Genomic DNA, 15,040 nt, shown 5'->3' on the forward strand with positions numbered 1-15,040 from the left:
AGTATGAGAAAAGTTTGGTTTTCTTTTTACTGTACTCACTAAGTCTCTCACTATGCTGAGATGTCAAACTAGCCTTCCAGCCTGGGAAAAAGAATTTGTCTAACTAACCTGATGACAAAGAAGTCTCGCTTCAGGAACAAAAATTACTCTATTACTTATCACAGTTCTTTTCTTTTTATGAACTGAACTAGTAGTTCAATATCAATTATAAGAGAAGGGCTAGCCCTCTGGACACGTGTATAGTTCATTAACAAGATGGTCTGTATTATATACAGGTAAATTAGAAAAAGGGGAGCTAGTTTAGTGGGTGAAAATATTCCATATAAATATCCAAATATATATATATATATATATATATATATATATACATAAATGGGGGTGAAATCATATTTAACTGCCACGTGTACATTTCTTGTTACAGATTGATAACCATTAAAATGTTAGCATTAAAATATATTTTCAGTGTATATATCTGAGCCATGCAAACACATTTAAAAAGACCACTTTATCCTAGATTTCAGCTGAAGCTTATTTGGTATTTTATCATTTTACTTATCTCTTCTCCCTCATCTCAAATTATTTTGTAAATGTTAAAAAGCCACACTGAATTAATGAGAACATGCTTGCTATTTTTTTCTCATTTGGTTCACATTTAGTTGGATGAAGTAAAAACATTTCTGCTGAAAAGAATCAGTACACTTCTTCAATTAGGTCAGGGCTTCCTGCCATTCAAAATCGACAGAAAAAGCAAAATGTACCAGTCTGCAACACTGGAAATAGAGCTGTTAGGCCTCCCCAGGATCCCTGGTCCCAGGTTTGACCTCAAATCCCTTCTGCCCAAAACTAGTGACTGTTCAAAGGGCCTTCAAAACTGGCCTCATGAGACTGAAGGAGAACAGCAGGAAACTCCAAAATACTAAAGTCAGCCTGACACCCTGTTGCAGTTGGATGCACTAGATCATCAAATGGAAGAATCTCATCATGAATAAATACCTTTTTTAAATACTCAGAGGTAGGTTTTATGTGACAGCTATTAAGATAGTCGAACATAGATATAAGACGAATAAAACAGATCTTAACATGAGCTCACAACCACATAGTAAGGAAATAAAGTAATGTAGAAACATGGTTAAGAGAATAAGCTTTGAAGTTGGAAGATCCGAGTTTGCATGCCAGCATAAACACTCACTTGCTGTGTAACCTTGACCAAATCTCTCGCTCTCTCTAATCCACAAATGATTTAGTGATTTGTAAAAGAGGGGTATAAGACTATCACAGACTGGTTTTGAGAATTAAATGGAATGATTTATGCAAATTGTTAGCACATTACTTGGCACTCAGTAAATATTTTAAGAATATTAAACATCATGGTTATTGTGATTTCAAGAACTTAATTCAATCAGATGCACACTTACTTTGAAGAGATTTATCAAGAATTTCAACAATTATATAAAAGAGTCAATTTAATAAGACAATATAAAAAAGTGATTTCCTTGCCATTAATTTCTTATGGTTTACTCCCTAGTGTTATGTGCATATGTTACTGATACCTTAGATGGAAAATAATAAAGCATACTCATAATTTAGATTTGCAATTGCTGTTTTGGGAATAGTCAAATTACCATATTTTAAACACCCACAATTTATTTATTAAATTTATTTATTAAAAACATACATGTCCCAAAACAAATTATAGGTACATCATCTAGCAAAAACTACCTTGTGAATATTGTATCTTAAACAGAGAATCAGAATATGGAATTTCCATTTCCATATTTGTACCATAGCTTTAAGATAAACCCATAGCTATTTATAAATATTCATTTGTTTTAAAATGTATGGAAATGCTGTGCAATTGTATCCTGTTGGATAGTCACATAACACTTTTAGTCTCAAGTAAAATGTGACTGGCATTGTTTTCAGAGATTATTGTTCAAATGATAAAGTTTCAGCAATTGTGCTCGAAAAAACAATCAGCAGAGTGATTTGGTTGTATGTCATTAGGTATAGGATATAAAGTCATTCTCAATTTGTAAAGGGAAGTAAAATGAGCTGTGACAATTTAGTCAGGAGGAAAAAAAAGTCTAAAAGGTCACTTTTAGGACTATTAGTCTTTGTTGAATCAAAACAAAACTATGGAATTGCATTTTATATTGCCAGGTAAGAAAATAATGTTTTCTAATTAACTCGGGGTTTCAAAACCTTACCAATGTGAGCTTTATTCTCAGAACTGCTCAATAAATAAGCAAATTAATGGATAAGCACATAAATAAATAAAAATTGGGTAATGTCACATAAGGAAGCTCTGATGTTCCTTCAACGGTTATTGTTAAGAGTACATTACATGGGCTTCCCTGGTGGCGCAGTGGTTGGGAATCTGCCTGCCAGTGCAGGGGACATGGGTTCAAGCCCGCGTCCGGGAAGATTCCACATGCCCCGGAGCAACTAAGCCCTGGTGCCACAACTACTGAGCCTGCACTCTAGAGCTTGCGAGCCACAACTACTGAGCACACGAGCCACAACTACTGCAGCCCGCGCGCCTAGAACCATGCTCCACAACAAGAGAAGCCATAGCAATGAGAAGCCCACGCACTGCAACGAAGAGTAGCCCCCGCTCGCCAACGAAGAGAAAGCCCGCACACAGCAATAAAGACCCAACACAGCCAAATATAAAAACAAATAAATAAATTTATTTTAAAAAATACATTACATTTGTTGTGTCTGAATAGAGTAGGCAACGAAACAGGGATATTATAAAATGATCTTCAAATCTCCCTTCCTTGAAGATTTATTTCTAAAATAACTTCCCAATGACACTTCCCTTTTAAAACTCACAAGAAACAAGTCCAATTCTAAATGTGGTCTTCAATTATATATTCCTTATTATTTCATTCACCTGTCTTAAGTTTTATTCATGTTAGCTGACTGCATTGCAGCACAAAGTCAATGAACACTTGCAGAATCAAAAACGCATGAGTGGTATGGACTGGCCATTTTGGGTTTTTTTCTTCCCTTAGCCAAGATCTGACCCTATCTGAAATGTCTCCTCTGGTAGAAATCCACGGAAAATGACTAGGGAGCTCACCAAAGTTCAGCCCTTATTCACCAGAAGCACTGCACGGAGGCACCCACCTTTTCTTTTCAGCACCTGCTACCTAGTCCAGGGGGAAGTGCTAAAGGGACAATTCCCAGAGCCTCAGGTCATTTCAGTAAGCGCTCCCAGGAACACAACACCCATCTCCTGTCTGCTACAAACACCCATTCACAAAATCTGAGGAGAGAACTACAGTCGTCCCTGATTCCTTGGAAATTTAGTTAGACTGATGTAGAAACACACCCTCCTTCCCTCAGTGTATAATTATTCGTGGGTGAAGAGCCACCAGGGAGGGTAACAGAAGAGGAAAGAGGGAAAAAAAAAGTAGAAGCGGGTTTTGACCTGACTTCTAAAAGGCTTTCTGTTAATCTCTCGTCCCCCTCTCTCATTTTCCTAATCCCGAGAATGATGGAGTTACAGGCAAGGGAATGATTCCGGAAATGCAGATATGACTCTCAAACCTAGAAATGATCTGGGCGATTTATTTAAAGTTAAATACTCCTCGTGCTAGGAACCCAGCACAATTCATATTTAAAGGAGGCCGTGTTTTCTCCATCATGACATAAACAAACAGTTGCCTCCAAAGATGAAAAACCCGGTTCCGGAGCGTGTTCTTGCTGTCCTCTAAGCTGCAGACTGAGGGCCGGTGGAGAGCGCTCACAACCTGTGAAAGTGCGGAGGACTCTCTCAACCCGGTGGCCAATTCCCCACCGGCCAGAACTCTTCCCCACCAGCCCTCATCATTCGTGACTCTGCAAGACACAGGGACTCAGACGTGTGTGGGAGTGCGTGTGAGGGAGACAGGCGACAGGAGAGTGCGCTTTCCACATGTGGAACCCTGCATCTCCCTGTCTCATAGCTTGCGTCCGTTCATATGCATGCAGTGGTTAAATATTTGATCAAAGGTGGAATAGTTATACTCATCAGTTGTATTTTTAATAGGCACGCCTTAAAATAGAGGGTTCATAAACTGAAAGTGTGAAAAGATTCTGAGTATCGTCCCTATGTCTCTAACCCTTTCTACTCTTCCCTCCCCCATGTCTACTCCCCCCAAAAAAGGAAAGCTTGCAGCAGATTGTAGAAGGATTTGAGTCTGCAGCTAGAGAGAAGGGGATTAGGGCCAGAGCGGTGCAAGTTAAATTGTGCTGCCTATAAAAAATGGGCGGATTGGTCTCCAGATCCAGAGGCTGGTACCACCTTCCTTTCTAAAATAAAATCTCTCTGGCATGAAGTCACCGCCTATTTCACATCCGGTTTGCCCTGGGACGTATTACTACTGTCTTGGTAAAGAAAAATCTTTTGTTGTATAGCTGCAGATTGGATACTGGGAAGCAAATTTGGGTGTGAAATCTTCAGCAAAGGAGCACGCAGAGTCCATGATGGCTCTGACCGCTCAGAGCGAGTGAGTGAGCGGCAGAGCGAGGACGCCCCTGCGCTGCCGGCGCGCCGGGACTCGCGGACTCGCGCTGGCTCCCAGCTCTCCACGATTTTCTCTCGCAGACTTTTCTCGGGTCTTGAGCGATCCTCTGCCCAGAGGGGGCCCGAGGTAAGTGCGGCATCGGACCGCTACACACAAGCTTTGAACGTGCCTTTTCCTTGCTGGAGTGACAGGAATGCAATAGAAAACAGAGAAGGAGGGAACAGGACAAGAGCCTGATCCCGCAGCAGGTAGAAAGAACGAATGTTTTTCTTTCAGGGTGAAAATCGCAGCGATCTAGGAGCATTATTATTATTATTATTTTCTCCGTCTCTCTTCTTTCCCTCTTTCTTAGGCAGAGTTGAATGTATTCCGCGGGGTGGGTGGTGACATGTTGTTTTGGTCTTTTTTGGGTTTTTTTGTTTTTTTGCAAGACGGAGCTGGGGTGAGGTGGGGAGGGGCGTTGGGTGCATCGTCTAAAGTTAAGACGCTGGGATAGAAAACCTATCTCAATGTTCCATCGTAGGGAAGGCACTCTCTCTTTCTGGCTGCAAAAATGCTTCTTTTCTCCTTTCCAGTGGACGCTGCCGTAATGCCGTCTGGTGTAGGGGTCTCTCTCATTCCGAACACGAAAAACTCAAGTTATCATTTGCTGTGGGTGGCATAGATGTGGGTGTTCAGAGTGTGTGTTTGATGGGGCGAGGTTGAAGGTGGAAAGGGGTAAGGAGACAGCTTAGCGTTTCTTTTAAACTATTAGGTTTGCATTTGCAAGAAACTTTCTTACTCAACAACTCAAGTGCCATGATAGGTTTGTTTTTCTCTTTTCAAAATGTCAGAGGAGGACAAAAAGCTATGCTATCTTGCTTTGGGGTTTTGTTTTGTTTCACTTACCCCTTTGGGAATTACCCTTTTTTATAAAGACCAACAAATATTAAAAGGGTACGAGAAGTTGTTTTTCCTTTATAACGGATGTTGAAGGTTAATAAAAGGGTGAATTATAATTATGCAATTTAGGTGCAATATTTTAACATAAGGATATTTACCCAATATTTCTTGTCGTATTCAAATCATCTATGTCAAAAGCAGTCACTCAATTAGGGAAAAACTATGAAGCTCACAGTTCTTACCTCTAGGTCTAGACCATTTCACTCTAAACACTTTAATTATGTTTCATTGCTTACATGCCTGTTTGGAATGTTTTTTACTGATATAAATGATCCTGGAGAGTGCGGAAAGCATTTGTGTAGATGTATTTAAAGGCATACCACATTAAACTATAGAGTGCCTAATGGAAAATATGCTTTAAAAGACTTGCAATCCATTAATCACTGATCCTGCTAAGGAGTACAGATTCAGGGAAGTGCTAACAAATTTTACCTTGAACATTTCTCATATTATGACTGGAATCAGTTATAGCACATTCAAATAGTGTTACCATGTCTGCTCATTCACCAGGTAGTGCTCTGATTTTTAAGAATTACACAAATAGATTATAATTTTAAAAATCCTCTAAGCTTTCCATGCTCCTCCATTCCTCCAACATCCCACTACCAAGTCTAAATTCAACAGAGGGTGATTGATTGCACTTTACCTAAGAGGGAAAAAAGATTCCCTTTTTCATGCAAAGCAAAGCACTCCAGCTTCCATCTGTTTTAGATGAAACATTTTCTAGCAGCAACCTGGCAGAATCTGAGAGGGCTTAAAAGACATGTGAGGGCATGCTTGTGTGCATTTATGTGAGTGTGGTTTGTATGTGAGAGATCAGCACATGGCTTGACTATAAAGTATGTCCTTTAGCCTCACAGAAGCATTAGCGAGCATATTTAACGAGGCAATCACAGGCAGAGAATTACAAGCATGATTTCGGCATTCAACTGAGTGTTTCCTACGATTTTATTATTTTTTTTAAAAAGATAAATAGCAGTTGCTTCTGAAATCAAGGTGCACCCAGAATCCAAAGATAAATTCAGTCATCAAAGCATATGAACCTACCCCATCACAGCCTCCAAACATGCTCTCCCTGTTGTAGACACCAGCTGAAAATTGTCAGTGCACAGTTCAGTTGTGGGAACTCAAATAAGAAAGGTCAAATTTTTCAGATGATAACAAGAAGAGAGTAATGCAAACTACATTGTAAATATAAAACCTAGAGGAAAAACAACTCACAGTTTTTATGTTAAGCAATATTGTCACCTGAGAGAATTTCAACTTGTATTCTTTTACAGGAGAAATTTAGACACTGATATTTCTGAATGGAGAAATGGGAGTGAAAGTGGAGAATGGATGGTCCAGGTTTCCATTGCTTCCAATGAGGTGTCATAGCCCAGTGAGGTCATTTCCTGACTTCAAAGCATTTATCTGAACTGCCTCAGTCAGCCCTAGTGGTTATAACCTGATGTTTCTTGCAAGAGACATTGATCTCTACTTGTTCTACTTTTCAGCTGCACAAGCCCGCAATGAAGAAAAGTCCGGGTCTCTCTGACTACATTTGGGGCTGGACCCTCCTTCTGAGCACATTGACTGGAAGAAGGTGGGGACCCTTTATTTTAAATCTGCATGAGAATTTCTGTAACTTTTCATTTATTCTTTCAGGGGGAAGAAAATTGTCCTTGGATGAATTCATGACTAAGGGAATTCAAAAAACTTAACTGCAATAAAATTCCAGCTAATAAGGAAGAACAATATGAAAAAATAATCAACTTATTTGCATGTTGGTTAGAATACGCTTAACACGCTTCTGTTAAGGAACGTATTAATTCAACATTTAATTCTTAAATTGAACTTTTCACTGCTCAGTTGTAACTGAACAAAACATGTGGTTTCCTAATTCACAGAAAAAGTTACCCCAATTAATGTCAGCATACTATGTGAGTTGATTTTCCAACAAGAAAATTTCTAACCAGTTGCAAAGATCATAGAGTAACTTCTAACTATGTGGAAGTGGAAAGGTTAGAATAACATTTGTAATTTGAAAGTCATAAGTTTTTATAAATGCATGTGCATTATGTTTTGAAACTGTTATTTATGTAACCAATAGAAGTAGAATATACTACACACATATTTAAGAACGTTAGACAAAACTGAACTTCTCTATTTAAGTTTAACTACTGTGGAGACAAGTTATGAGAAAAAAATGTAATCATATGATTAACCATATTCAAAATATTTGCTAATGATCCCATCAAATGCATAGACATATTATACTAACAAAGATACAAATGACCAAATATTTCAGATTCTCCTTTATCTGCTTTTATATTGTTTTGTGTAGTCCACTCCTGTGGCCCCAAAGAAAGTCTTAGACATATTACAAAAATCTAAGATTCTCCATAATGTAATGAAAAGTGAACCCTTATGAGTTAAGGCAGAGAGGTGGAATAGACTGGAAAGATAAGGACTAAGGAGGATTTTTTAAATTGAGAAGTTGTCTATTTTTATTGTTTGTTATTGTGTATGATAAATAATGACCGCCAGATGAACAGAAAGTGCATTATTGCCAGATACTCTTAATCTGAGGAGTTAAATGTTCTTCACCGCTCTCGAAAAATTGTATGAAGTGTTGCTATTGTAATGACCTGTAGATGGAGTTAGTGCACAATGTTTTATTATATAGTGGTTCATATGGAATCAAAATCACGTACTGTAACTGACATTTCTCTACAAATTATATATTCAGTTTAGGAAACATTACATTGGCATGAGTATTTAATAGCAAATAAATAATCTTGATCTTTATCCTAGGGTCATTGTCTGACAATTACATAGTAAATTAGAATTAAAAATGAAGCATAACCTGATTAAGAAAAGCACATAAAAGAAACATTATCATTCCAATTGGCAGAGCAGAACTGGTTCTCTGGGAGGGAGGGAAAAGTCTCTTTTGGCATTTGTACTCCAATGCAAACAATTGGTGAGTACAACATTTATAAAATAAAACCAGGGGGTAAAAAAAGCATTTCCTGAATTTGACGTAAGCTATGAAAACAAAGAGAATGCAGGTGTAGGTAGTAGATCACCCCATATTTTGGGAATCATATTAACAATCTAATTTGCTCTGTCATATCACACCATCTCATCTTTTTCTCCCTTCTTATTTTAGTGATTCTTCCTCAGACTACTTGGTCAGGCTCTCGTCACAACTCAAAGTGTGTTAGCATTTCTTTTCCACCTTTATCAAGATGACCTTCCAGTATCCTTGAAAGATGCATGCATGGCAGTAGGTTTTGTGACAATGAGTTTTTATAAATAATTGTATTCAGAAAACTATTTTTGCTTTACTGCTGTCATCTGCTAGCAAGACATCCTGGAAGACACAGCGCTCGTTGAAAATTTGATTTCAAAAACTAGTAAGATCTTTAATTCTGCCAAAGGAGAGTAAACCCTCAATCTGCACAGTATTAATGTTGAATTTAGGAGAATGGAGAACTGTTTCATAGAGGTACATTTCATATCATGAATAACTTTTAGTTATAATAGCTTATTAAATTAAAATTTTATCAGAAAAGTTTTGCATTTTGCCAGTATAACATTATTACCCAAATAATAGTGTTTGTTTTTGAATTGACACTTTGATTATATTTCTTGCTTCTGTCAAATCAGTGAACCCTGGTTTCAAATGTTATTATTTTTCTTAGATTGATCAGTAATATAAACACACAAGAGAGATGCCAAAAGCATATTAAATTGAAAGTGATATGTTTGTGTCCGTTTTTTAGTTCACACTCTATATTCTTTTTTTGTTTTTCTTTTTGCTCAAGGTCAGAGCTATCATTGAAATATATCAGTAAGTGTGATCCCTCCTAACATAGAATACTCTTCTCTCAAAGGATTTTGGAGGTGTCATTCTAATCATTACATAAAATATGATTCAAGGAGCATAGATAGTAATGTGATTGATGTAATAAATAAATAATATGTGAACTGCAGTCATTATGTGGTCAAATTCAAAGACTAGTAATGACTGGTAAGGGATAAAAACTAGACCTTCACATAGAAAGACTTAAATAGGAACAATTACTCTGATATAGAAGAATGAAAATAAAGTTTTAGACTAAAAGTTAAAGAAAGCTGGATTCTAGTTCAAACTCTACAAATGGCTGTGTTTTCCTAAAACGCTAATCCTGCATTAGTTTAGTAAAACCATAAATTAAGAATACTGGACCATATCTTTTCCAAGCTGTCTTTTACTTCTAAGACCAGAAATGACAAAATTCAATTAATTAGAGGTTTGAATAGACAAATTATAAAAATTGGTTCATAAACCTTAAGAAGAATGGAAATTACACACTGATGTGAACATGTAATTATCCTAACAAGTTTTATCTATTTTTCTCATCTAAATACCAGAAAGAACAACAAAAACACAAAAATAGATATATATGAAGTGGATAAAGGGACGGTTGTTGGTAGGTGAAATGTTAGGATTATGCTACATGTTAAATTAAATGAAAACAAAGCTATTACGTAATTTGGTAGCTCAGAAATACATTTTTTTTTTAATTTGGGAAGAAGTTTCCCAGATCTAGGTTTTTTACTAAAGTGCATTAGTGTTCTTGCTTGCCCAGAGAAAACATTCATTACAACATTGTATACATGCTGAGAATTATAAATGTAAAGACACAACTCATTTCCTGTAATTTTCCTTCCATAGTTAGAAATATTAGAATAAAGAGCATATCATCTATGAGAACAAATACGAGAAAATGGTAAGAATTAAACTATGACATCTTTTTACTTTACCAGAAGAAATTTTCAAATTAAGATTCAATAGAAAGGAAGTTGGAAAATTGCGGAAGGTTTTATTTGGAAAAAGGTTTTAGTAGAAATGTATAATTTAGATATTGCCTCCCTTTACATTTTTTTCAGCTATGGACAACCCTCATTACAAGATGAACTTAAAGACAACACCACTGTCTTCACTAGGATTTTGGACCGACTCCTAGATGGTTATGACAATCGCCTGAGACCAGGATTGGGAGGTGGGTAGCATTATCGTGTTTTTATTTTACAGAACAATATTAAACATCTACTATTAAATTATTGCTTCCCTCTACATGTTAAAGTAATAAGAATGGAAGCACGTAGTGTAATGACATCCTATTTTTAGTATATTGCTCAATATTAATTCAATTTTCCACGATCATCCCATGCACATACCCGTACGTAGTAGAAGGCAGATTCAAACGTCTCATAATGTCATGAAATAAATGTTACATTTACTTGACAATCAATCTTTTCCATGTATGATTTGATTTTACAAGGGAAAAAGGGGGGTAATATCATCTCTTCCAGCTCAAATACTGCATCTCTGTTTCATTAGGCATAGCTATGTTTGCATTGAATTCAAGTAGAGTATCTCTGAATCTATTGCTCTAAACATTTATTTGGGAATATTACATATTGATCCACTATTTTGTGTTAGATTACCCCACCTCTAGGATAAAAGGTGAATGAGATAGATGATAGTGTGTGTTTTGTTTTGACTGTGAATTTAAACTTAAACCCTAATTTTCTATAGTTAAAATGTTTTGGTTTTTTTTTTTTTGTATACCAGTTCATTGGTTTTACTAATGAATTTCTACTCAGGAAGAAGTTAGCACTTAATAATACAGTATTTATAACAATAAGAGTAAATAGTGCAAGGCATTACACACTTATTTAAATAGTCCTTGAGTAAGATAATCAACCTATCTTATTTAGTTAAACAAAGACTAATGAAGCCAAAACAAAATATTGATCTCAGAGTAAAACAAGTGAAGCAAGGAAATAAATTATTGTTCAAAGTCACATAGGAAACCAAGGATAGAATCTATGACTCCCAACTGTAACTTATGCTGCACTCTCTCCAGAGCGTTTGTTGAAACTATTTAATAGCAATATTTAAATTACAATGAAATGACAATATTAAGAAATTCATCTCCTCTTCATCTAGACAGCAAAGTTATGCAAAGAATAAGAAGGTTAAGAATTCAATTTTTGATTTTAAAACAGAATGGTAACATGGATTTAGTCTTCCTGTTAATACTCTGGGCAGTGTAATGACACAGATATGGATCATAGGTCTGTTTTGAGGCTGCCAAATGTCATTAGTGTCTCAGAGGTTTAAGGAAAACTCCTTTATCGAAGACATGACTCGGATATATGTCAAAGGTCTTACCAGGTGTCCTTTCCTATCAATCTCAAGCATTCGTTCTAGGACACACTATACAAATTCCTCCAGGTTTGTACTCCACTTGGTTTCCTTTTACTAAGTTCTTTGAAAAAATATTAAGGAACAAAATGCATTGGTCACAAAATGGAGTGCATAAATGTGTATGTGATGTATTAATATAAGGTCCGTGTATATCTAAACCTCTGGAGTGGTTTCAGGAAAATTGTTCTTGGTTCATAAAATTTGAAATAAATTACAAAGACTGCAGGTGGGGGAGGAATGTACAAAAAGAAGAAATTCAGGACAGTGATAATAACTTTTAAAAAGAAGACTTTTAAAGTACTAATGGGCATGCATCTGATTTCTTTACTTCTTATTCTTCCTTCTCCACGATATCTCCTTAGAAAATCAGCAGAATTTTATAACACATCTAGAAAATCTTATCTTCATTCTAGTTTAGGAAATCCCATTTAATACTTTACCTTGTGAATGTGAGTATCCTCTATAAGTTCTGTGCATAGTTTTCAGTTTGTTAAACAATTTTACACATACACACACACACACCCCTTCTTTAATAATCAGCTGTTTGGTTGTATTGTTATTTGGAGTACAAATAACAAGCCCATGACTGCTCATTTACATTTAATTATGTGTAATAACTCTTTAATCAAATATAGTATAAGCAGGAAGCATTTCACCTACTCCTCATATGCATACCTGAGTCTTGGAGAGCCACAGACCTTGAGGATGTATAATATAGACTAAGAATGGGTCAAAAAGCTAATTTTCAAGACTCAAGATAATGGTGGATTTATTAACAGAAACAACTACATTAATTCAGGCTGCAGTTTTGGTGGAATCTACTTTATTACCTACTTAATACCCTCAAAATAACAAAAATAGATATTTAAAGAAAAGAAATAGTAGTTGGCTAAATATAGACAAGATATATTCTTTTTAATTGAAATGGATATAATATGTTACAGTAATAGAGAATTCAAGGGCTCAGGAAAATCAAAAAGAATGGATATGCTCTAATTTTTGCTAAAGATGATTTTTCTGATATTTATGATTTCTGGAAACAGTGATTTTGAGATTATGATAGACATGAAAACAAATTAAAAAGTAGCCCAAATAGTTTCCTCTATTTCTATTTTATCTATCATCCTGGAGCATACTGCAATTAAATCTGATGGATTTGAGATTTATGAAAAAACTTTAATACTAACTAAATTTTTGTCATTTTTTTGTCATGCTTTTTCAGTCTTAAGGGATATAATGGCATGTGTTTATTACATATATAGCATGTGTTTACTACATATATCTGCAGAATCATTAACACGTTTAAATACATTTTGAGAATGTTTTTCTGTCTTTAGAAAACATCTTAACATGTTTAAGTACATTTTGAGAATCTTTATCTGTCTTCAGAAAACATCTTAAATATTAAACACAGATTTTAGATATTTTATAAAACATAATCAGCTACAGAATAGAGAAAAATGTTAACACCATGATTTTTGGATGCTATAAATTGAAATTATCTAATATATATATTTCTGCAAAATTATTTAATTTTATTTCTTTATCATAGATTTCTGGTAAGCTAAGTATGACATGCATTCCAGTAGCTCTCTTGCCATTATAAAAATGGATTTTTTTACATGATCCATTTGCTTTCAGATGTAAAAACTATGTAGAGGCAATACTTGAAAGATTATCATTAGCTTATAAGGCGGTAAAAATTTCTTCTTAGTAGGTTCATTGATCACAGCTGGGATAATCTTCTCTCGCAAGAGATAGGAGCCCACCCTCTTCTTTATTATGATAAAAGTCTGGTTTTATAAAAATAACAACATTGTGCAGAAGGCAGGGATATTTCTGAATGTCTTGAGAAAATATAGAAATGTGATAAGCTAAGACTTGAGACTAATGTAAGAAACTCTTGTACATGCAGATTCATCATGACCTGTTTTTCAGAAACACACACAGAATCCAAAAGTGTAACATTATTCTTTGGAGATGTACACCCTGGATCCAATAACTAAGAAAACAGATATATAACACGGTTCATCGAGATGATAGGAATCAGTTGCAGATTTTGTAACACTATTTCAAAAGGCTATCTTTTCAGGGTCAAGAGCAATCCTGAGAAAGTAGAAAGAAAAGGGCAACCTAGAGATATCCTGGAAGACACGTATCTTTTTAAATAAAATAAAAGAACTAAAAAGGATAGACTGTGTGGAATTCTAATAATATACTCTATTCAAGGATGTAAAGAGAAAAATATGTTGGCAAGTTCATATTTTAAGTATAAAATTAATGAAGAAAGCTTTAAATAGACTTGAATTGAAATAGTCAGTAGTCAGAAAATACAAATCGAAACTGTCAGTGATTGTTGGATTCATTCTCATTTAATATCTCTTTCTTTGAGGACAGGACGTGGAGGGCTGGTTCTTCCTTGCAATCAGGGCCTGAAGAATGTTTTTGAAAAGCTCTTGCCTAAAGCATCGTCACTAGAGAAGAATAAAATGGTTGAGGGAGGGGAGGAGGTAAAATCCAGGAAAAAAAAAATGGCAAGAGAAGAAAGAAAAGGTTACAGAAGAAAGGAGAGCAAAAGAGGGTACTGAAAACAAGAACAGAGAAAAGTGAGAGGGTTGGAGAAGGCGAAGGAGAGCAACTTAGAGAAAATGGAAAAGGCATGTGTGGTAGGAGGCTGGGTAGGCTCAGGTGCTCCTTGGTTAATCAAGATTCCTCTTTTTGCCTTAAATCAAGACCAAACCAATCACCTTCTGAGAAAATTCATTTCCTCAAGGTTTCTCTTTATTGACTCTGAATCTAATAAACGAAAGAAGCCTGAATTTTCTCCAACTTCCGAAAAAATTAAATGATGCTCCCCCTGAATTACACCTATCTGGGTAAAATTTCAGCCACCATCGTTTTGGCTTTCCCTGCACTCTGGGAGAGGGAGTAAGAACAATCCAGAAACATAGATCCAAAACTACATTCTGAAGAAAGTTTTCAGATTTTTAAGAAGTAATGCCCTTCCAGTGATAGTTTTCCCTTCCTTTCTGCCACACCATATATACAGGCTACATCTCTCTTTCTTTTGAAAGAGTACACGTGTGTACTCATCATGTGACAAACCCAGATGGATGGGGGGAGAAGTAAATAAGTAAATAGGTAGGTAGGAATGGAGGTAGAGAATGGGCTTTATTCCTACTATATGCTTAACACATTTAGTTAAGATTTTCTTCTTTTTCCTATAAGTGTTATAGAATTTGGGGGAATTTTTTTGTTTGTTTTAGATTTTACTTAATTGAAGCTATCAGTTAGGTGAGTATTTGTGACTGGAATGTAGCTGGGATTTTTCCCTCAA

At 35.7% G+C, this 15,040-nt stretch overlaps 1 protein-coding gene across 1 annotated transcript in view; it reads left to right on the forward strand.

Annotated features, from left to right (window-relative positions):
• The first annotated feature begins 6,967 nt into the window (after window positions 1-6,967).
• Window positions 6,968-15,040, forward strand: part of GABRA1 (gamma-aminobutyric acid type A receptor subunit alpha1) — a 55,158-nt gene continuing 47,085 nt past the window's right edge. Inside the window, exons 1-2 of the mRNA XM_004310638.4 lie at window positions 6,968-7,041; window positions 10,377-10,489. Coding sequence (XP_004310686.1) covers window positions 6,968-7,041; window positions 10,377-10,489 — 187 coding nt within the window. The remainder of the gene's footprint in view (window positions 7,042-10,376; window positions 10,490-15,040) is intronic.

The sequence above is a fragment of the Tursiops truncatus genome, chromosome 3, assembly GCF_011762595.2.
Source record: "Tursiops truncatus isolate mTurTru1 chromosome 3, mTurTru1.mat.Y, whole genome shotgun sequence".
Classification (NCBI taxonomy): domain Eukaryota; kingdom Metazoa; phylum Chordata; class Mammalia; order Artiodactyla; family Delphinidae; genus Tursiops; species Tursiops truncatus.